This window comes from Aphidius gifuensis, linkage group LG2 (genome assembly GCF_014905175.1).
Source record: "Aphidius gifuensis isolate YNYX2018 linkage group LG2, ASM1490517v1, whole genome shotgun sequence".
NCBI classification, from domain to species: Eukaryota; Metazoa; Arthropoda; class Insecta; order Hymenoptera; family Braconidae; genus Aphidius; species Aphidius gifuensis.
Window position 1 is genome coordinate 7,755,337 of NC_057789.1, and position 21,679 is coordinate 7,777,015.

The 21,679-nt window shown below is 25.6% G+C and overlaps 9 protein-coding genes across 11 annotated transcripts; 5 read left to right on the top strand and 4 right to left on the bottom strand.

Moving 5' to 3' along the window:
- Window positions 1-14: 14 nt before the first annotated feature.
- Window positions 15-1,920, bottom strand: LOC122848889 (ras-related protein Rab-34). The gene is made up of 7 exons (XM_044147295.1): window positions 1,816-1,920; window positions 1,591-1,757; window positions 1,425-1,526; window positions 1,290-1,354; window positions 1,014-1,144; window positions 747-954; window positions 15-682 (listed from the first exon to the last, which is right to left on the bottom strand). Exons 1-7 carry the CDS (start codon window positions 1,876-1,878, stop codon window positions 609-611), a joined length of 810 nt encoding a protein of 269 aa, XP_044003230.1. The 5' UTR covers window positions 1,879-1,920; the 3' UTR covers window positions 15-608.
- A 192-nt stretch (window positions 1,921-2,112) lies between these two features.
- Window positions 2,113-3,833, top strand: LOC122848890 (60S ribosomal protein L23a). The gene is made up of 4 exons (XM_044147296.1): window positions 2,113-2,228; window positions 2,673-2,962; window positions 3,156-3,283; window positions 3,480-3,833. Exons 1-4 carry the CDS (start codon window positions 2,192-2,194, stop codon window positions 3,739-3,741), a joined length of 717 nt encoding a protein of 238 aa, XP_044003231.1. The 5' UTR covers window positions 2,113-2,191; the 3' UTR covers window positions 3,742-3,833.
- A 168-nt stretch (window positions 3,834-4,001) lies between these two features.
- LOC122848891 (HEAT repeat-containing protein 6) lies at window positions 4,002-7,427 on the top strand. The gene is made up of 2 exons (XM_044147297.1): window positions 4,002-4,825; window positions 4,885-7,427. Exons 1-2 carry the CDS (start codon window positions 4,175-4,177, stop codon window positions 7,387-7,389), a joined length of 3,156 nt encoding a protein of 1,051 aa, XP_044003232.1. The 5' UTR covers window positions 4,002-4,174; the 3' UTR covers window positions 7,390-7,427.
- A 5-nt stretch (window positions 7,428-7,432) lies between these two features.
- On the bottom strand, window positions 7,433-8,930 carry LOC122848901 (PRKR-interacting protein 1 homolog). The gene is made up of 3 exons (XM_044147347.1): window positions 8,527-8,930; window positions 8,268-8,447; window positions 7,433-8,199 (listed from the first exon to the last, which is right to left on the bottom strand). Exons 1-3 carry the CDS (start codon window positions 8,653-8,655, stop codon window positions 7,483-7,485), a joined length of 1,026 nt encoding a protein of 341 aa, XP_044003282.1. The 5' UTR covers window positions 8,656-8,930; the 3' UTR covers window positions 7,433-7,482.
- Window positions 8,931-9,024: 94 nt separating this feature from the next.
- On the top strand, window positions 9,025-13,288 carry LOC122848896 (E3 ubiquitin-protein ligase Bre1). 3 transcript variants are annotated; one of them, XM_044147342.1, is made up of 8 exons: window positions 9,025-9,308; window positions 9,417-9,599; window positions 9,825-11,515; window positions 11,601-11,754; window positions 12,065-12,178; window positions 12,272-12,674; window positions 12,748-12,842; window positions 12,930-13,288. In XM_044147342.1, the coding sequence occupies exons 2-8, from the start codon at window positions 9,450-9,452 to the stop codon at window positions 13,209-13,211; spliced, it is 2,889 nt and encodes a 962-aa protein (XP_044003277.1). In that variant the 5' UTR covers window positions 9,025-9,308; window positions 9,417-9,449; the 3' UTR covers window positions 13,212-13,288. The 3 variants fall into 3 exon arrangements, with proteins under 3 accessions (XP_044003277.1, XP_044003276.1, XP_044003278.1); XM_044147341.1 differs by having other exon boundaries at window positions 9,026-9,308; window positions 12,050-12,178; XM_044147343.1 differs by having other exon boundaries at window positions 9,055-9,308; window positions 12,050-12,178; window positions 12,290-12,674.
- Window positions 13,289-13,821: 533 nt separating this feature from the next.
- Window positions 13,822-16,505, bottom strand: LOC122848897 (pre-rRNA-processing protein TSR1 homolog). Its single transcript, XM_044147344.1, has 2 exons — window positions 16,291-16,505; window positions 13,822-16,207 (listed from the first exon to the last, which is right to left on the bottom strand). The coding sequence occupies exons 1-2, from the start codon at window positions 16,397-16,399 to the stop codon at window positions 13,884-13,886; spliced, it is 2,433 nt and encodes an 810-aa protein (XP_044003279.1). The 5' UTR covers window positions 16,400-16,505; the 3' UTR covers window positions 13,822-13,883.
- A 1,386-nt stretch (window positions 16,506-17,891) lies between these two features.
- On the top strand, window positions 17,892-19,800 carry LOC122848900 (E3 ubiquitin-protein ligase RNF25). The gene is made up of 2 exons (XM_044147346.1): window positions 17,892-19,041; window positions 19,113-19,800. The coding sequence occupies exons 1-2, from the start codon at window positions 18,172-18,174 to the stop codon at window positions 19,332-19,334; spliced, it is 1,092 nt and encodes a 363-aa protein (XP_044003281.1). The 5' UTR covers window positions 17,892-18,171; the 3' UTR covers window positions 19,335-19,800.
- A 130-nt stretch (window positions 19,801-19,930) lies between these two features.
- On the bottom strand, window positions 19,931-20,527 carry LOC122848903 (chymotrypsin-2-like; the record flags this gene model as incomplete). Its single annotated transcript, XM_044147350.1, has 2 exons — window positions 19,931-20,270; window positions 20,361-20,527. Coding segments are annotated over 2 exons (507 nt in total), but the record flags the coding sequence as incomplete, so codon positions are not given.
- Window positions 20,528-20,742: 215 nt separating this feature from the next.
- LOC122848902 (40S ribosomal protein S15-like) lies at window positions 20,743-21,679 on the top strand. Its single transcript, XM_044147348.1, has 3 exons — window positions 20,743-20,863; window positions 21,104-21,189; window positions 21,281-21,679. The coding sequence occupies exons 1-3, from the start codon at window positions 20,846-20,848 to the stop codon at window positions 21,627-21,629; spliced, it is 453 nt and encodes a 150-aa protein (XP_044003283.1). The 5' UTR covers window positions 20,743-20,845; the 3' UTR covers window positions 21,630-21,679.

A 21,679-nucleotide genomic window follows, 5' to 3' on the forward strand; every position in this document is an offset into this window, starting at 1 on the left:
TATTTATTATTACCTTTTAAATGCTCCAAACTGACAAATTCCTGGCCAAAAATAAACAACAGCTTCAAAATTTACTCTTTTTTTTCTTCTAATTATATTCAAATACAGTTTTCATTTGTAGTATTTTTTTGATAATACAATTTGACACTTGTTTATGATAAATATTTATTTAATTAATTAAAAAAAAAAAACAATACAATGTGCTGCCACAGATGAGAGCCAACTGGTGATTATTTGCTGCTGACTGCTGACGACATTGGCGTGGAGTTTTTTCGTTTTTTTTTTTCTCTCAGCTGTACATCAAGAGAGGGAAATAAATATACGTAGGTATACTCTATAGTATGTGAATAATTATATTGATGATATTGATGATTCCTCAATGATACAAAAAAATATAAAATTTCATGAAAATTATCATGTAGGTAATTATTTTAAATCATGTCTCTTTTTCATTTTTCATTTCTTGTAAATCGAAAAATTTACTATAGAAATATATTTTTTTTTAAATTACTAAGACTTGATTAATTATTGTTAATATTTTTTATACAAATCTGTATGGTATAGTGACTAGAATTAATTATAAAATTGTATAAAATAATAATGAATTTTTAATTAACACATTTAATCCATTTGTAGAATTTTTTTTCGATTTTTTCTGGCTGTTTTTGTTTGCCCTTTAACACTAAAAATAAAAGAAATTATTTTAATTAAAATTATAATTGTTATTAATTTAATTAAATATTTACTTATTAAATCAGATCCAATTTGTGTTTTTTCAATATTTGAATTTTTTATCTCTCTAAGTACAGTTGCATCAAATGATAATGCAGCAACTCTTGTGAATAATTCTGCTATTCCATCACCAGTTTTTGATGATACTGACCAATACTCAGCATTCATTGTTTTAGCAACATTTATTGCACGTTTTTCAATAATTTCATAAACTTTATTTGACTATAAAATATAAAAATAATATTAATTTTAGACAATTGAGATTTATTTAATTGTCTTACCAATAAATCACGTTTTGTTCCAACAAGAAAAATATGTACTGGTCCATTGTTGCTTTTCAAACCTTCATCAAGCCACTGTTTGCAATGACAAAGTGACATTAGACTGGTCAAATCAAAGGTCACAATGATAACTGATAAAAGATCATTTTTAAAATTAATTTTTACAATCTCTAATTAATACACTGATAATTTAAAGCCTTGATACTTAAAAATATCTTGAATAATTATTATAATTTTATTGTTTTTTAATCAACAAAAATTTAACAAAATAAATACCATTTGCTCCTCGATAATAAGAAGCAGCTATTGCAAGAAAACGTTCTTGACCAGCAGTGTCCCATCTTGAATGAGAAAAAAAATATATATTTAAATAAATTCAAGTTTAATTATGTCATGTTTAATTTAACTCACATCTGAAGATTAAATGGTACTCCAAGAATATCGAAACGTTCAACTTCAAAATCAACTCCAATTGTTGCTTTGTAATTATTATCAAATGTTTTATGACAAAATCTACAATAAATTTATCAAATAAATGAAATTGTCTTTTTTTTTTTAAATTAAAATTATAATTTACCTATTTACTAGAGATGTTTTGCCAACAGCAACATCACCAAGTACAATTATTTTCGATATTCTTGGTGCTGTTGATGATGTTGAACATGTACGTCGTACTTCATTATTAAAATCAATTTCTTTGTATGGTGTCATGTCCCCAGAATACGGAGGTGGCCAATTATCAATCTTAAAAAAAATAAATAATATCAATATTTTAATTATAAATTTAATAATTAATACTTACACATCTTTCTTTGTGTGCTGTTGTTTTCAACATTTTATAAACAGCAGATCTTGTCTCCATCATTATCAAATTGAGTGATTTAATTTGTCCTTTATTTTTATTGTCAAAAATATAAACAACAACATCAAAACATTCGTTGCTGTGGCAGGTGCAACTTGTAACGTTTTTTTTCTTTTTATTTCCCCCTGAATTTAAATTACAAGCGGCAAATTTTGGTAAAGTAGTTTGCCTTTTTATCAAATGGCGGATGATTTAACCCCACCACCTCGTTTTAGTTGAGTGTGTATGTGTGTTTTGTGTAAGCTGTGTAAGTCAATGTGAGTGGTCTCGGATATTTCATATATTTGCCTCTCTTTTCTTCCATATCCTTCGTAAAATGGCCCCGCCGAAAGCTAAGGCTGCTGAGAAATCAGGTAAATTTATTACTAATTAAACGAAATAATTGATAAATAATTGTAAAAATTTAATTAAACATAAAGACAAATATAAATTATTCATCGAAAGTTATTGATTGCTAATATTTACTGTGAAATAAAGTGTTAAATTGTTGATTGATTGTGAACATGCCATGTGGCTTGATGGGTTAATTCACATGGTCAAATTAATTCATCATTTGTTATAAACAATTGTCTGCATATCTTGTAAATATTATTATTTAATTGATTAATCAATATCAATTTATATTTATCATTATTTTGCAAATTATTGATTGATTATTAGTGGATTTTATTTTCATTAAATTAAGGGGGTTAGGTTGTCATTGAAAATTGTAATAAATTTTTTTTTTTTTTTTTTATTTTATGTTGCTTGTAAATGTCATGTATGATTATTAATTGTGTTTAATTTGTTTTTTCTAGCTGGTAAACCCGCTGATAAAAAAACAGAAAAAAAAGCTGAAAAAAAACCAGCACCAGCTGCAGCAAAGGTTACCAAACCAGCAGCAAAACCAGCAGCTAAAAAAACAGCTCCAGCTAAACCAGCACAAAAAGCAGCAGCAAAGACTGTTAAAGCAACAACTAAACCAGTTACTGCTAAACCAGTCACTGCTAAACCAAAAGTGCAAAAAAATGTTGCACCAGCCAAGAAAGGTGCAGCCAAAAACAAAGCTGCTGCATTATTGCAAAAAGCTTTGAAGACCCAAAAGAAGGTAAAAGATTAAACAAAATTAAAACATATAATAATACTAAAATCAATATTAATATGATGATTTTAAGCAGGGAATCTCTTTGATAAAAATGAAAAGAAATTAATTAGCACTTCTGATATTTTTAACTATATTATAAATTAAAATTATAATCAGTCAATGATTATTAATGATGATTATTTTGTTGTTTTTTTAGGTCTTGAAAGGTATCCATGGAACCAGGGTGAGGAAAATCCGCACATCAGTGCATTTCCACAGACCAAAGACCTTCCGTCCACCAAGAAATCCAAAATACCCACGTAAATCTGTTCCAAACAGAAATCGGTAAGAATCATATTGACAAAGAAAAAATATAATAAAGCTATTTATTTTTTTAAAATGATGATCTAAGTTAGGGAATCTCTTTGAATACCATGAAAAGAAATTTAATAACATTTCTGAAAAATAAAAAAAATAATGTTTTTATTAATTTAAATGTATAAACACACACAAATTAATTATTTATTTGTTTAATTTGCAGTATGGATGCTTACAACATCATCAAATTCCCATTGACAACTGAAGCAGCCATGAAAAAAATTGAAGACAACAACACACTTGTCTTTATTGTGCACACTCGTGCCAATAAATATCATGTCAGAGCATCAGTCAAGAAATTGTATGATGTTGATGTTGCCAAGGTTAACACCCTCATCAGACCTGATGGCAAAAAGAAGGCCTATGTACGTCTTACAAGTGATTATGATGCACTTGATGTTGCCAACAAAATTGGAATCATATAAACAATTCATTTTATTATAATGTTTACAAATAAAAAAAATTATAAAAAAATTATTTGGTTGATTATCAATAAATGTCATCATGTCATCAACTATATCATTGGCTTTTTTATTTATTTATTATTTTTGTTTGCTTTTAAATCTTACTACAACTCTTGCTAATTAATAAAATCAATATATTTTTTCTCTGGGCTTGTTTGTCATACAGAAAGAACAACAATAATTTCGATTGAGTAATTTTTAAAATATCGAAATTCATTTGATATTGCTTTGGCAATTGGCTTAGATCAGTTTAGATTTTTTTTTTTCTTTTTTTATATTGTTACAATAATTTTCCAAATAAGGAAATTTATTTTTTAATTTTCCAGCTGTCAAACATAACCTTGCTCTTTCGAAATTTGAGTGTTGTGTGTGTTTTTTTGTGTCTAAGAGAAAAATGGCATCATATAATATGATTGATAAATCAAGCAAATTTATATCAAATACTGAACAACTTTTGGCACTAACACAACATCGTATTAATGATAAAAAAACAATAAACAAACATCTAGATGAATTGAATAATATAAATTACAAAAATTTTATAATTCCTGATAATGAAACAGTTATGTTATTGATAAATAGTCTTTGTAATGTTATCCAAGTTACTGAGACAATATTAATAAACAATTATTGTAAATTAATATGTAATTTAATTGAAGGTGGTTGTACATTATCAAAAAGAACATATTTAACATGTAAAAAATGGATATTTCAAGTCCTAGAATTTTCTGAATTATCAACTAAAAAAAATGGCTTAAATTCATTAAAATGTTTAATTGATGTTGGAACATTTGAGGGTATATCACAAGATATTGAAAAACTTGTTGGTGATAATGGATTTATCAAGACCCTAGCAATACCCAGCAACAATGGAGTTGATGAAATTAATTATTTATCTGTTAATTGTATTGAGAGTATATTAATAAGTAAAGAAAAAAATGAAGCATCATTATCTGGACATAATCGTAAAATAATCAAAGATATTGTTATAAATATTTTGACAATATCCAAGGCTAATGATCACAATCAACTATTTTACAACAAAGTAATTATAAATAATTCGAAATTTCTAAGCAAACAATTAATCATGTTATTAATTTTCAGGTAATTTGCAGTTGTTTAAGAATTTTAAGTCTTTTATTATCAACAAATTTAATAAATGATGATCCAGAATCAATTGGTGAAGTACTTGGAATAATACAGTCATATTTATTTCATGGTATACCAAATTATCAAAAAATAACACCACAAAATCTTCGTCCAGCAATGATGAATTTACCTGAACGTGTTCATGTACCACCAAAAGGACGTAGTTCACGTACATCAACAAAATCAAAATCAAAAAGATTAACAACTAAAAAAATTCTTGATAATTCAATAGTAAAACAGGATGTATTAAAATTAAATACAAATAAATCAAGTGATTCAGAAACATCTGATAATGAAACAATAAATCAATCACGTTTTGATTCAAAAATTCGTTTGGAAACAATTAATTTATTATACACATCAATACGTGAAATATCAAGTCGTCAAATGTTTGGCTATTGGTCACAAATAATATCAAGTGGTACATCAGAATCATCAAGAGTATTAATAAAGTTAATATTAATTGATGATTATTCAAAAAATCGTCAAAATGCATTATCAACATTAACTGAAGCAATTAATTGTGCTAAAACATTTTTAACACATGCTGATGACAATGAACATCCATCATTTTTAACAATATTTGGTACTGTTGGAGCAATGATTAAAGAATTACATTATTCATTATCATTATTATTAAGTACTGAAAAAAATATTGCTGTTATAACACATGCATTAAAATGTTCATCATCATTAATACAAACAACACCATATTCAAGATTAAAAAATGGTTTGGCTAAAAAAATTGCTAGAAATTGTCGTGCATTTATTTATCATAAAGATCCAACAATTCGTGTTGCTGTATTATCTGTATATGAATCATTTGCAAATGTTGATAATATAACACCAGAAATACAAGCAATTCTTGATCAAAAATATAGTAAAAATTGGTATATCAATAAAGCCATGAATATTGAAGAAAAAATATCAAGTAATAATGATGATGATGTTGATGATGTTGATGATAATGAAGAGATTGATGAAATTGATGTTGCAAACTTTGATGATACACTTGAAATTGATGATCAAGATGATGATGATAGCTCAAAACAAATGACAATATTACTTGATATTTGTTTGAAAAATATAACTGATAAATTGGTACACATACCAGTTAGACTTCAGTCATTAAAATTACTTGCAGCATTGTCATCAAATATTGATAATTCAATAATTAATTTTCTTGATAAAATTACAAATACTCTGCTTGATACATTTAATGAAAATGAGCCACAAATTGCATTACATTCATGTCGTGTATTAGAAATAATATCATCAAAGTTATCATCAACAGTTGATGATAATTTATTGTTATTAAAAAAATTTTGGAATGAAATATTTAATCCAATTATTGGATTATTAAAAAATGATAATACAAATTTACGTGAAGTTGCTTGTGATTGTCTTGGTAGTATTAATAATCAAATATTTAATGAATTTAATTTATCACAACAAAGAACAGTAATAACAATACTCATTGGTGCTGTAAGAGATAATGAAACAGTTGTTAGAGCAGCTGGTTTACGTTCATTAGGTTTATTAATAACATTACCATGTTTAGAAGATGAAATTGGTTTTATAATGGATCTTGCTGATCTTGTTAGTACATCACTTGATGATAAAAATATAAGTGTTCGTATTAAAGCAGCATGGACACTTGCTAATTTAACTGATTGTTTAATACGTCAAAAAAATAATGATAATATTGAACAATTAAATTTAAATAATTTATTACCAAAATTATATTGTGTAAGTGTTAATGCATCAAAAGATAATAACAAAGTTAAATGTAATTCATTGAGAGCTGTTGGTAATATTATTAATATGAGTAATAATAGAGATATATTGGGTGATGTTTCTGGTGCAATTGATGTACTAATTGATTCAGCTAAAAGTGGTAATGATATGAAAGTAAGATGGAATTCATGTCGTGCTATTGGTTTTATATTGAGCAATGAACCAGATGTTGTATTACCATCAACATGGAGAGATATTATATTTCCAGAATTATGTGAATTAATAATTCATGCTAGTAATTTTAAAGTACGTACAAATGCTGCATGGGCATTGACATCTTGTAATTGTTATGGTAAATATGTTGTTATTATATTGAAAAATATATTAATTGCACTTGATAATTCTGAGCATGTACCAAATTTTGTTGAATACGGACATAGAGATGCACTTGTACAACAACTTTGTTTGGCATTTGCAAATATTATCAAGTGTATTGATGCTGGACATCTTGATGCTATATGGCAAGATTTACAAAATCGCATTGAGTATATTGCTGGGTATATGAGAAAATTTCAAGAACGTGCATTACCAGAAAAAACAAGAGATTTAATTGATGCTAGACTTAAAATGATTGAGCTTTGTCAAAATAAACAGTTGAAAGATTATGAAAAAAATATTGCCAATGAACTTGCTAAAATTTTTGATGCAAATTGTTATTTGTAAATAGTAAATTTTGTATTATAAATAAATAAATTAATTAAATAGATTATAAGTTATAAATTATTTTATTTAAAGACAAATGTTAACAGATTTTATTTATGATTTTTCTTCATTATCAATATATATTTTTTTTGTGTCAGTTGTCTTTTCGTCAGTACCATCATTATTGTCATGATTTTTTTGTTTTATTTCATCATCAGATTGTTTTTTTTCATCTGGACAATTTACTTTTTCATCAGCTTTTTGTTTATTTACAGTTTTTCCATCATCATCGACATTGGCATCAGCTTCTTGTTTATTTTCTCCATTTTCTTTATCAGCTTGTTCTTTGTCTTCATTTTTGGCATCACCATTATCATCCTTGACATTAACTTCTTGTTTATTTACATTCATTTCTTCATCAGCTTCTTGTTTATTTTCTCCATTTTCTTTATCAGCTTGTTCTTTGTCTTCATTTTTACCATCATCATTATCATCCTTGACATCAGCTGTTTGTTTATTTACATTCTCTTCTTCATCATCTCCTTTTTTTTCTTCATGATTGGCTTGAGTTTCAGATGTTTTTATTGACTCATCATTAACTTTATTTTCAGTCTCATCATCACTTGATTCATCATCACTATCATTACTTTTATCACTCTCACCATCATCATTGTCTTTATTATTTTTATTATCATTATTTTTTTTAAATTTTTTCATTTGTTTTTGTCGCTGCTTTTGTTTTGCTCGTTTTGCTCGTTTTTTAGCTGTTATTTGTTCTGCTTTAATTTTATTTTCTTCAAGTTTTTTTTGATACTCTTCATCAAGTAATTCCTGAATAAAAAATAAACAACATTATTAGTTTAATAATTAATTTATAATTTTATTATTAGCTTACTTACTTTTTTACTTTTATCTTTGATATATCTTTGTCGTGCATATTCCTTTCTTCTCAAATGTCTGTAAACATGAAATTCACCACTTCCAGCACCAGCACTACTTCCCATAACATTTCTTACAAATTCTGGTACTCCTGGAGTTGATTTTGTTTTTGGTCTTTCTGGTATTTGTATTGGTTTGTCCTTGAAAAATAAAAAACCAATTTTAAACAACATTTTTTATAATCAAATATTTTATTTAAATAATCAATATTTTACTTACTGGATTTTTCATTAATTTTTGTAATTTTAATCTTTGAAGATCAACATTTGTTTTAGCAACAATTGGCTTTTCAAATTCTTTTTTTTCCTTTTTTTTATCATCTTTGTTTTTATTATTAATTGTTTCCATGTTTTTCGATATTATTATAAACAATTATAAACAATATTCAGTGTATTTTGTTTGCCGTAAAACAATAACAAAAGTTGCTCAATCAGCTGATTTATAACGACGCCATTTTTATTTCATCATCAACATGTGAGTTTTTTTTTTTTCGATACACTTGGGTAATTCCAAGAAAACAAGATGACTAATTATTGATAATTAAAAATAAAAATAATAATTATTAATGTTAATGTTAATTAATTATTAAATTTATTATTATTTAAATTTTTGTTTTTTCTAAATAAAGGTGATAGTAAAAATTTAGTTGAATGACAGTGGCGCTTTTGTCGAATTGCTATTTGTAGCCAACTTCAGATAATTTTTTTTTTTTAATTTTTGTATCAACGCCAACTTCATGATTAAAGACTGTTTTAATGGCGTCCACAATCAATCTACAAAAATTAAACTTCCATTTCAGCGTCTTCCTATCAATTGAAATGTAATTTAAATGTTGATAATATTATCAATAATAACTGGTGAATATTCATCATCAATAAAACAATATAATTTTTTATTATTTCAATAACAATAATGAGACACAGGTAACGTTAATTTGTAGCTGAGCAATCGATTAATTGTCTCTTCGTCTTCATCATTTTTCCATTAAAAAAAAAAAACATGTAAGTTTAATTTATTTAACATTTATAAAACAACAAACAAATAAATAATTAAATTATTCATGTATAATAATGATGGGTTAATTAAAGAAATGTTATTTTTTTTTTTAGTAAAAGATAAAACTGATTTATTAAATAGTCAAAATGTCGAAACGTTCGGCAGACACTGGGGATATGTCCTCACAACCCCCAATTAAAAAAGTACAATTTGAACCAACTTTAATTGGTCCAATATCAACCCTCGAAGAGATGGACATGAAAGTACTACAATTTCAAAATAAAAAACTAGCTCAGGTTTGTTATTAATTAGAAAATTATTTAGTTAATTTAATGCTTGATAAAACACTGACAAAATCATTAGCATAAAAAACAAATAACATGACAGATGTCAATATGTATGGCAAAAATTTTTTGTATTTCTTTAAAACTGAACCTGATTAAATATTACAATTGACAGGTTATTTTTAGATGAATATTTTTATTTTAATAAATAAATAATTAAATGAATAATGTTTTTAGCGTTTGGAGCAACGTCATCGAATGGAAGCTGAACTTCGTCAACGAATTGAACAATTAGAAAAACGTCAAACTCAAGATGATGCTGTATTAAATGTTGTTAATCGTTATTGGAATCAATTAAATGAAGATATACGTGTTCTATTACAACGTTTTGATGCTGAAACAGCTGATGAATCAGAAAATAAAAATGAATCAGAAGCAACAACATCATTTCTCATGCAATTATCATCTTGGGACAAAGAAGAACTTGATGATAAATTAGCACATCGTGTACAAGTATCAAAACGTGCTGTATCAAAAGTTGTACAAGCATTTGATCGTTTATCACAAAGAAATGAAAAAATAACACTTGCATTAAAAGGTGAATATGAAGGTGATGAAGCACCAAATATTGATGAAACAGTACGTAAAGCAAATGCTGAAATACAAACTGAAAATCGTAGTTTACAAGCAATTAATATACAGCTACATGAAAAATATCATACAATGTCATTAAAAATGTCAGAATTACAAGATACAATAACTGGTAAAGATACATTATCAGCTGAATTAAGAAATCAAGTTGATGATTTACAATATGAATTAAATAAAGTACGTGCACGTAATGATAAGTTGGAGCATCATCTTGGTGAAGCAATTGAAAAATTAAAAGCATTTCAACAAATACATGGTAATGATGAAAAAGGTAATAATAAATCAACAACATTAGTATCATCATCAGTACCACAAACAAAACTTGATGATTTACAACGTGAACTTGAAGAAACACGTGAACTTGCTAATAATCGTTTACAAGAACTTGATAAATTACATCAACAACATCGTGATATACTTAAAGAAGTTGAAAAATTAAAAATGGATATACGACAATTACCAGAATCTGTTATTGTTGAAACAACTGAATATAAATGTTTACAATCACAATTTTCAGTTTTATATAATGAATCAATGCAATTAAAAACCCAGCTAGATGATACAAGACAACAATTACAATCAAGTAAAAATTCACATTTACGTCATATTGAAATGATGGAAAGTGAAGAATTAATGGCACAAAAAAAATTACGTGGTGAATGTATACAACTTGAAGATGTACTTGCACAATTACGTAAAGAATATGAAATGTTAAGAATTGAATTTGAACAAAATTTAGCAGCAAATGAACAAACTGGACCAATTAATCGTGAAATGCGTCATTTAATAACATCATTACAAAATCATAATCAACAATTAAAAGGTGAAGCACAACGTTATAAAAAAAAATATAAAGAATCATCTATTGAAGTGACAAAATTAAAAAAAGAAAAAGAAGATTTAAGTACAAAATTAGGACATTATACTAGCCAAGATTGTAAAGAAGGTAATTTATCTGATTGTAGTGGTAAAGATGATGATGGTTTAGGTGCAATTGGTTGTTCAATGTTAATTAAAGATGAAATTGGTATTAAAAAAGAATTAGCAACTGATGAAGAAGCTGATATTGGTGATAATGGTGATGGTGAAAGTAGTAATAAAATTAATTGTGATGGACAATCATTAACATCACCAACATTAAAAAAAGAAAAAATTGATATTAAAAAAGAAAAAGATATTAAAAAAGAGGGTAATATTAAAACTGAACATCGTGATAGATCAAAAGATTCTAAAATTGCTGAATCAGAAATTGTCAGAGAACTTCGTGGTCAATTAAAGTAATTTAATATTTATATTTTTAAATTTAATAATTATTTTTTAGTAATTTTATTTATATTTTGGTATTTTTTTTATTTTTCATAGAAAAACAGTCAACGAAATGAAAGAAATGAAATTATTATTAGACATGTACAAAGGTGTTGGTAAAGAACAACGTGATAAAGTACAATTAATGGCAGCTGAACGTAAAACACGTGCTGAACTTGAAGATCTACGTCAACAATTAAAAAAAATACAAGTAAGTTTATTTTATTTATTTATCTCAACTCTTTACACACTCTATTATTATTATTTTTTATTATTTTTTAAAATTTCTTTTTAAATTTTGTTGTCCCACTGAATTTTCATTTTTGTTTTTTTTTTTTTTTTCAAATATTTTTTTTGCTTTATTTTTATATTTTATTTTGTATATAAAAATCCTATCCAAAGTCCAGTAAATTCCTTATTTTTTCAGCGAAGAAATTCGCTATTTTCTTTTGTGTTTTATTATAAAACTTTGTAGACAACACACATATATATCCGAGCATCGAAAGACGTTCGAATTGCAGGAAAACAAACGAGAGGAAAGAAAAAAATTAGCTGACGAGGATGCTCAAATAAAAATTAAAAAATTGGAAGAACAAACGTATACACTTCAGCGTCAAGTTGCATCACAAAAACAGGTAAAATTATAATTAGTTTTAACATAATTGTATTCAATAAATAAAATAACAAATAATTAAATTTTAAATGAAATGTTGGATAACATTGAACAGAATTGCGTTTGGCTACAGGAGGAAGAAGCCTTGTTAAGTGAAATGGAAGTTACTGGACAAGCATTTGAAGATATGCAAGAACAAAATTCACGTTTAATTCAACAATTACGTGAAAAAGATGATGCAAATTTTAAATTAATGACTGAAAGAATAAAAAGTAATCAATTACATAAATTAGCTAGAGAAGAAAAAGAAGTTTTAAAAGAACAAGTTATAACATTAACAACACAAGTTGAAGCAGCAAATGTTGTTGTTAGAAAACTTGAAGAAAAAGAACGTTTATTACAAAATTCATTAGCAACTGTTGAAAAAGAATTAGCACTTAGACAACAAGCTATGGAAATGCATAAACGTAAAGCTATTGAAAGTGCACAATCAGCTGCTGATTTAAAACTTCATTTAGGTAATAATAATATTGAAAATTTATCATCTATTTCAAACAATAATTATGCTAATATATTTAATTTTATTTATAGAAAAATATCATTCACAAATGAAAGAAGCACAACAAGTTGTTGCTGAAAAAACAAGTTCACTAGAAGCTGAAGCATATAAAACAAAAAGACTTCAAGTAATGAAAAGAAATTATTAAAAATATTTACATTATAATTTAGCTTTCAATTGATTAATTTTTATTATGTTTTTATTGTTTTTTTAGGAGGAAATTGCACAATTACGTAGAAAAGTTGAAAGAATGAAAAAAATTGAATTAGCTGAAACACTTGATGAAGTTATGGCTGAAGAACTTCGAGAGTACAAAGAGACATTAACGTGTCCATCATGTAAAGTTAAACGTAAAGATGCAGTATTAACAAAATGTTTTCATGTTTTTTGTTGGGATTGTTTACGTACACGTTATGAAACAAGACAAAGAAAATGTCCAAAATGTAATTGTGCATTTGGTGCAAATGATTATCATCGTTTATATTTATCAACGTGAGTCCAAAAAAAAAAAAGAAAGAAAAACCTAATTGAATTATTGAAAATTAATTAAATCATTATTATAATTAAATACAAAAAAAATATGATACATTCAATTGATGAAATTAATTCCTAATATCAATGAGGCTTATTTTTTTTTCAAGCTATTATTTTGCATTTTAAAACAAATTTAATTGAATTTTTAATAACGTTTCTTTATGCATTTATTTGTAATACAAGAACAATGACTAAATGCAAATAATTAAAACAACCAAGTGAAATAAAAAATAAGCCTTATGATTGTGTGTGTATATATATGTTGTATATGTTTTTTATTAAATTAACAAAATGTAAAATCATTGGCACACGCGCACACTGAATTAAATAATGTAAATTAAAAATTGTCAATAATATTTATAATTATTAACAATTTTTATGGCATTTTTTAAATTTTTTTTTTAAAACACAATATTTATTAATTATCTGATTGACGAAACAAAAAAAAAAAATCTTTTTATTATTGAGGAGATTAAATTAAACTGAAAATAGCTAATGAATTATTGAAAATTATTTTCTTTTTTTTTTTTTTTTATATGATATATTAAATTAATAAAAATAAATAAGAAAAATTAATTAAACAATTGTATTATTTATTGAATTTTTTGTAATATATTAATACAAAGTAAATTAATTATGTTTCCATTGTTGAATGATCAGTTGTTTCATTGGTCAAAAGACAAGGTTCATATGTCCATTTTGGATAAACTCTTTTATACAAATTCATGTGAACTGTATCTTGTGATTTTAATTGTCCATCAAATACACATTTCATATGTCCATGTGTACCAAGTGGTTCTTTAATATGTCCACGTCTTCCATATTTTGTTCTTAATTTTACTGGTTTAAATGCATTAATATCATCACGATTAAAAAACATAAAACGTATAACAGCTGAATGTTTATTAACTTTAAATGGATGACCACTTAATACAACTCGTTTAATAAGTAAACGATTTGGATCAGCTGATAGTACATTACCTTTAGCAATTAAATTTAAACTACCATCTTTATTTTCTTTATAACAAAGTACTTGACATGGTGGATATATTATTTGTCCATACATACTTGCAACAACAGTATCATCATTTTGAAAATATCTAACATATTTATGTTTTTTTAAACTAGTATGTTGACTAAATACTGGACATGTTGAAAATCTTCTAAATCCACATTGAAATATTAATCTTTCTTTTGATTTAATTGGTTCATCATTTGTCATTGTTCTTTTTAATGTAACATTTAATAATGACATTTTTTGTTCATTTAAAAGTAAACCAAATACAATTAATGGACGTTCATTTAATGTACAAAATGCATTAAATAATTCTTGTTTTACATTTTTAACATGTATTGTAATGTACATTCCATGTTTTGCATATTTATCATCATCATCATCAGCATGTTTATTATCAATTTCTTTAAATACACGACGACGTGTTCTATCAAAATTTTGAAATTGAAATATACGACTATAATCAAATGGTAAATTTTCTTTTGGATCCCATGGACTTGTTCTAAATGATTCAAGACCACGATATTTTTGAAATCTTATTTTAGCAAGTTGATCTTGTGGTGTATCAATTTCATCTGGATATTGTTCATCTAATTTTGCTTCTTTTAATTTAGCAATTGCTTCACGTTCTTCATAAAAATCAATTTCTTGATCATAACGTTGTTCATCTGGTGGTGCTTCTGATACTGTCATTGTTTCAAATTCATCATTATCATTATCACCTTCATCATCATCTGTATCTTCATCTTGTTCTTCAATAATAGACATTCTACCATCTTGTGAATTATTATCATCATAATCATCATCATCATCTTCAATTTCTACACCATCTTCATCAGGTATCCATGATGCCTGATACTCAGATGTACCTTTTGGTACAACTTTTAGAATTTTTTTATCTTTTTTCAATGGTCCAGCTTCAGCCATATCTAATTCATCAGGCCAAGTTTGTTCAGCATCCATTGGATCACTTACATTTTCCATTTCTAATGATTCTTGTTTATTTGGATCAGCAATATCAAGTACTTTTTGATCGTCATTTAAATCTTTCATATGCACATCATTTGTTGTTGATTTGTTAGATTTATCAAGTGGATATGGATCATTTAATTTATCAATTTGACTCATTTGATAATCACCAAAACCAGGAATATGTATAAGACCATTAACTGATAATGGCATACCTCTAACATATCCAGATATTTCAAGTGTACCATTATTACTATCATCATTATCTGATGTATATTTAACTTTTTCAGCTAATAAATATGGTCTTTTTGTTCTAAAAATAATATTTTTTTGTTTTTGATTACCAGCTTTACGTAATAAATTTAATGCATCAGTTTGTTTATCCAATGGTATAATTTTTTCATCTGGTATTAATTTTGTTATAATATCTTGTGTTTGTTGTTTAATTTCATGACGTTTTTTTAATGGTATTGTTTCAAGACCAGTTACAGCAACAATTGATGTTGGTAGACCTTGTGCAATACTTGATTCAAATATTTCTCTACCCCAATCATCAATTATATCAGAACGATATGAATTATTAATATCAACAACTGATGTTACAAATAATACTGTTGTTGATACTTTAATTGCATCAAGTGTAGCAAATGTATTACCAATTGGTGGTACTAATATACTTAATCTTTGTTTAAATCTTGGTATACTTATGTGTGTTATACCTTGTGGACTATGACAAATATATGCTGTTTCATCACATTCAGTTAATAATGACAATACTTTTTTAATATCAAAATCTTCTTGAAGTGGTACTATTGTTATTAGTATTGGTGGTGCTAATGAACCACATAAATTACGTTTTCTTGCAAAAACTTCTTCACGTTTTTTTTCACGTAATTGTTTATTTTGTAAACGACGTACTTCTTTTCCTTGTTCTTTTCTTAATTTTTTTGATGCAGCTTTGGTAGATGTTTTACCTGTAATTTTTATATTAAAATTATTAGTATTATTATCATTACTATTATTAAAAATTTGTTATTAAATATAACCAAAAATTTACCACATGTTTGTGCACTTATTGCACCCTTGCTACGATGACTTCCAGTTTTGTGTGGTTTATTTGTTTGTTTCAAAGCACTAGGACGATGGGCCACTTTATCAGTACCCATTTTTAATAATTATTATTGATAAATAGTAAACAATGTTAATAATGATAATTAATTTAACACGCTGTCTCAATCATGGTTCATCCACGTTTATTAAATGTGCAAATGTGTTGAGATCATTATTCTTATTATTATATTTTAAACAGCCATGTTTTTTCGATATGGCGCGCAAATTTAAATAAATAATTTTTTAAAATATTGTTTTCTAAGTAAATTACAATTAAAATTAATTGAAATAATTTTTTTCAATTAACAAAAAAAATTATGTATCTTTATGCTTTATGAAAAAAAATTTTTGAAATTAATCATTATTCTTATTATGTTAAAAATTTAATGAAAATAATTTTAAAAATAAGTTTCTAAAAGACACTAAAAATAATAGTTTTTCAATAAAAAATAAAAATATAATTTTATTTTGATGATATAAAGTAATAAAATATGACCTTCAACTCAAATGGATATTAAAAAACAATTAAAAAAAAAAAAAAATTTAGGAAAATTTTATGTATTTATATAAAACAGGTGATTTTATAAATAAATTTTATTTTTATAAATGCTATTAATTGAGTGTCCAGGTGGTGGGTAATCACGTGAACACACGTTGGGGTATCAATTTTATTCGAATGGCATCATTAACAAAACGACTATAAAAAAAATTCACATTAATAATTATTTCTTTTACAATCCAGCAAGCAAAGTGAACGGTTTTATAAAAAAACATCAAAAATGAATCGTATATTTTTGCCAGTATTTTTTTGTTTAATTTTCATGACGGTTAAAATAAATTGTCAAAATACAGAAACTAATGAAATTGAAACAGGTGAGTTGTATTTTTGTATATGGAAAATAAAAAAATGTATATATTTTTAATATTTTTAATTTAATTTTTAAAGGGTCATTGGGAGAGACATTGAAAGAATCATTTTCTGGAATAATCGGAGGTTCATTGAAGGTTGAATTTACATTTTCAAATAGATTATTTGAGACAAAACCATACAGATGTTGTCTGTGTAAACCTAATCATGAATCTTGTGATAAAACATCAGTTTATTGGGGAGTTTATCCTGAAGGAACAATACGTAAATGGAAAAGTAATCATGATTTACCAATACTTTCAAAATCATTATCAATTAATCCACCTTTTTATCCTGGAATAATTGATTGTTCATTTAAATTTAATGATTTAACTTTGGAACACAATGGAGATTGGACAATTATTGCTAGTTTTTGGTCTGAAAAAATTGATGGACTTCTTAATATTTCATCTAAAAAATATAATTTTACAATAACAGTTGATAATGATGAATCGAATTATGATGATATAATCATTGATTAATATTCAAAAAATTATATTTTAATTTTTATTATTAATTAATTTCACACTCAGTTTTTAGACCTTTATTATTAATAGTTTTTAAATATATTTATTTAAAAAAATAGCTACCTGTATTACCGACACCAACGCCATTTTAAAAAAGAAGAGAAAAAAAATATTTCTCGCCCCTTGGCATCGACAACCAGGCACACACATTTTGTATTGAATTTTGTTGTTTCTTTGTTAAAAATAAATAAAATATATACAAAAAAAAAAAAACAGTTTTCATAATCAATATATTGTTTATCTAAAATTATTTGTGTGTTCTAAATAAATATTCATCAAAAATAGAAATAAAATTTATTGGTTTTTTTTTTGGATACTGTCAAAGTGTTGACAAGAAAAATAGAAAAAAAAAAAATTGGAGTAACTTTATTAATAAATAAATAAATTATCAAAAATGTCAGATATAGAAATTGATGAACGTGTTACTGATGAAATTGAAGCACTATGTGCAATATTACTTGATGATGAATTAACAGTAACAAAAAATAATGATGGTGTACCAATAAATATTGAAACATTAATTGTTCCATCAACTGGTGAAGATTGTCAATCACAATATGTTTGTATAACATTATCAGCAAATTTACCAAATGGTTATCCAGATGTATCACCATTAATAACACTTAAAAATCCACGTGGACTTGATGAAAAAACAGTTGAAAAAATTAAATATGAAACTGAATTAAAATGTTTAACATTTATTGGACAACCAGTTATGTTTGAGCTAATTGATGTAATACGTGATAATTTAACAAAAAGTAATTTACCAAGTGGACAATGTGCAATATGTCTTTATGGTTTTTGTGATGGTGATGAATTTATAAAAACAGATTGTTATCATCATTTTCATTCATATTGTCTTGGACGTCATGTAAATGCATCTAAAAAATATTATATTGATGAATTAAATAAATTACCACAATGGCAACAAGAAACATCAAATGAATTTCAAGCAATATGTCCAGTTTGTCGTGATATTATTATTAATTGTAATTTTGATAATCTTTGTATGGCATCACCACCAATTGACGTTGTAAATGCATCAGATTTTTCATTAACAAATGAATTACTTGAATTACAAAAAAAAATGTCTTTATTATATTTAAAACAACAAGAAAAAGGTGGTATTATTGATCCTGAAGCTGAGGGTATTAAAATGTTGTTAAGAACAGATGATGATAATGATGATACTGGTGTTGATGATGATTCAATTGCAACTCAATCTGCTGGATCAAGTTTGAATGTATTGAGTCAAAATAATGTTGTAAGTATTTGGAAATTATTAGCTATACAATTGATGATGATAATAATGTGTTTTTTTATTTTTTAATACAGCGTCAACAAGATACAAAAAATACTACTCAACAAAGTCAATCACAAATTGACAAATCAAATGATTGTCGTCAATCACAGAGTGATAATCAAAATAATAATTATGGAAGAAAAAATCGTGGTGGACGTGGACGAGGTGGTGGCAAAAATCATCATCATCATAATCATCATCGTCGTAATTATGAACGTTTTCGTCAAACAACTGAAACAACAACACCAAGATGACAATGGGCTCGTAATAATATTAATAACATTGCACATTTTATTATTAGAATTAATATTATCAATAATATTATTAATGATAATTTAAATATCTTTATTATTTGATTTATTATTATTCATTTAAAATTATTAATATTTCATGATTTTTTTCAATTTAATACTATTATTAATATTATTAGAATTGAATTTTTTTTGTGTTCATTTAAAATCAGAAAAAAAAGATGATACTTGAAAAGAGAATTACAAATTTAAAAATTAAAATTATTATATCTTTAAAAGATATAAACAATATTGAAAGATTTATAACAAAAAAAAAAAGAAAGTAAGAAAAAATGAATTTAAATAGTTCATTCCATTGTGTTCAATTAGTTTGTATAATTTTTTTTTTTTTTTTTCTTTATTTAAAACAAAAAATCATCTTTGACTGTGATAAAAAATGATTTTTGTAATTTAATTTAATAAATTTTTGTTTATTTTTTTTATAATTTAAAAAACAAAATAATTCATATTAAATTTAGATGATAATTATTATTATTAAACTAGTCATTGATTAGAATTTGATGTTTAAATACTCTTCTTTTTCTAGTTAAATTATTATACTAAGCATTGTAAGCATATTGTGAACATTCATTTTGTGCAATAACAAGTAAATCAAGTTCTTGAAGTTTATCAGGTAATGAACTTCCCATACTTGTTGATCCCCAACCAGATAATTTGCATGGATAATTTTCTTTATCAAAATCACTTGTTGGTAAACTTATTGAGCCAACTGTTTTGCTAAATTCAATATCAATTTTAACACGAATTAAACCAATGTCATTTGAAAATGCAGCACTGTTGTAATTTTTGTGAGCAATCAACAAATCTGTTTCGTATTTTGTACCACCTTGTGAGAGACTAATTGTTCCAGTCACTACAAATACTGATGATGGTTGATCACTGAAATGGTTTATCAACATATACAATTTAATTAAATAAATTATCAGTGTGACAACAACAATTATTGATTGAATAGAATTTTTCAATTACCCAACAATACAATGAGCAGCTGTTAAAATCCAACGTTTATCAATGATAACACCACCACAAAAATGAGATCCACTTTTTGTTCTCAATGATACTTGATAGGGATGGGAACCCTCTGATGCAACACTTCCACCAACAACTCTTGGAATTTCTCGAGCTTTTAAATAAAATCAAATAAATAATAAATATTCAATAATTTCAAATTAATATTGTCATCTTTTATATGATCATTTTTCTGTATTAAATATAACTACAACAATAAGCTATTTATTGAAGTAATAAATTCGATTATAAATTATAAATTTGATTTTTGGTGTTGTTGATTATTATGATGTCATCTCTACTTTACCGTTTGTAGTTGAAAAAAATTACTCATAATGGCGGACAAAATAAGTAGCGCCAGTATGAGAATGTGATATTATTATTATCGAAAATTATATTCCGCGTGTCCTTTTCTATCTTGAATTCTTCAAGAAAACAGCTCAAAAATGGCAGGCGTACCAGAGGTAAAATTTTTTTATTAATTATAAATAATCTGTAATTATTATTGTAATCATTGTAAAATAATGTACAAAATGAGTGATAAAGTGTTGAGTGATTATTAATATTTGTCATATAAATGACTATTTATCAATACAATGATAGTGATTTTGTGTTTTCCACGTTTTCTTTTCCCTAAAATATTGTGATAAATGAGTTTTACTATTTGAAGTTAATTAATTGTGATTTAATTATTTTGTTTATAGGTTGATGAAACTTTGAAAAAGAAGAGAACCTTCAGGAAGTTCACCTTCCGAGGTGTTGATCTTGATCAACTCCTTGACATGCCAAAGTGAGTAAAATAAAATCTAACCTCAAATACTATCAATCAATTTTCATGTAATTTTATTTATTAATTTGATGATTAATTTGTCAATTTTTAGTGAGGGACTCATGGATTTGATGCATGCTCGTGCTAGAAGGCGTTTTTCTCATGGTTTGAAAAGAAAACCAATGGCACTTGTTAAGAAATTACGTAAAGCAAAGAAAGAAGCACCACCACATGAAAAACCAGAAATTGTCAAGACTCATCTTCGTAATATGATCATTGTTCCAGAAATGGTTGGTTCAATTGTTGGTGTATACAATGGTAAAACATTCAATCAAGTTGAAATTAAACCTGAGATGATTGGACATTATCTTGGTGAATTTTCAGTAACATACAAACCTGTCAAACATGGTAGACCCGGTATTGGTGCTACTCACTCTTCACGTTTTATTCCACTTAAGTAAAATGCTTTTTTTCAATTCATGAATAAAAATAACTTGAAAAATTAAAAAAA

Excerpts from the sequence above, each read along its gene's own strand:
- LOC122848889 (XM_044147295.1), bottom strand. The coding sequence starts at position 1,878 with ATGATGGAGACAAGATCTGCTGTTTATAAAATGTTGAAAACAACAGCA. Across the intron at positions 1,355-1,424 it reads GTACCATTTAATCTTCAGAT|ATGGGACACTGCTGGTCAAG; the intron begins GTGAGTTAAATT and ends TTCTCATTCAAG. Across the intron at positions 683-746 it reads AATTGGATCTGATTTAATAA|TGTTAAAGGGCAAACAAAAA; the intron begins GTAAATATTTAA and ends TTTTATTTTTAG.
- LOC122848890 (XM_044147296.1), top strand. The coding sequence starts at position 2,192 with ATGGCCCCGCCGAAAGCTAAGGCTGCTGAGAAATCAG. Across the intron at positions 2,963-3,155 it reads CTTTGAAGACCCAAAAGAAG|GTCTTGAAAGGTATCCATGG; the intron begins GTAAAAGATTAA and ends TTGTTTTTTTAG. Across the intron at positions 3,284-3,479 it reads TCTGTTCCAAACAGAAATCG|TATGGATGCTTACAACATCA; the intron begins GTAAGAATCATA and ends TTTAATTTGCAG.
- LOC122848891 (XM_044147297.1), top strand. The coding sequence starts at position 4,175 with ATGGCATCATATAATATGATTGATAAATCAAGCAAATTTATATCAAAT. Across the intron at positions 4,826-4,884 it reads ATCAACTATTTTACAACAAA|GTAATTTGCAGTTGTTTAAG; the intron begins GTAATTATAAAT and ends ATTAATTTTCAG.
- LOC122848901 (XM_044147347.1), bottom strand. The coding sequence starts at position 8,655 with ATGGAAACAATTAATAATAAAAACAAAGATGATAAAAAAAAGGAAAAA. Across the intron at positions 8,448-8,526 it reads AAAAATTAATGAAAAATCCA|GACAAACCAATACAAATACC; the intron begins GTAAGTAAAATA and ends TTATTTTTCAAG. Across the intron at positions 8,200-8,267 it reads TCAAAGATAAAAGTAAAAAA|GAATTACTTGATGAAGAGTA; the intron begins GTAAGTAAGCTA and ends TTTTTTATTCAG.
- LOC122848896 (XM_044147341.1), top strand. The coding sequence starts at position 9,450 with ATGTCGAAACGTTCGGCAGACACTGGGGATATGTCCTCACAACCCCCA. Across the intron at positions 11,755-12,049 it reads AACAATTAAAAAAAATACAA|ACGTTCGAATTGCAGGAAAA; the intron begins GTAAGTTTATTT and ends GAGCATCGAAAG. Across the intron at positions 12,179-12,271 it reads AAGTTGCATCACAAAAACAG|AATTGCGTTTGGCTACAGGA; the intron begins GTAAAATTATAA and ends AACATTGAACAG.
- LOC122848897 (XM_044147344.1), bottom strand. The coding sequence starts at position 16,399 with ATGGGTACTGATAAAGTGGCCCATCGTCCTAGTGCTTTGAAACAAACA. Across the intron at positions 16,208-16,290 it reads AATAAGTGCACAAACATGTG|GTAAAACATCTACCAAAGCT; the intron begins GTAAATTTTTGG and ends TAAAAATTACAG.
- LOC122848900 (XM_044147346.1), top strand. The coding sequence starts at position 18,172 with ATGTCAGATATAGAAATTGATGAACGTGTTACTGATGAAATTGAAGCA. Across the intron at positions 19,042-19,112 it reads TATTGAGTCAAAATAATGTT|CGTCAACAAGATACAAAAAA; the intron begins GTAAGTATTTGG and ends TTTTTAATACAG.
- LOC122848902 (XM_044147348.1), top strand. Across the intron at positions 21,190-21,280 it reads CAACTCCTTGACATGCCAAA|TGAGGGACTCATGGATTTGA; the intron begins GTGAGTAAAATA and ends GTCAATTTTTAG.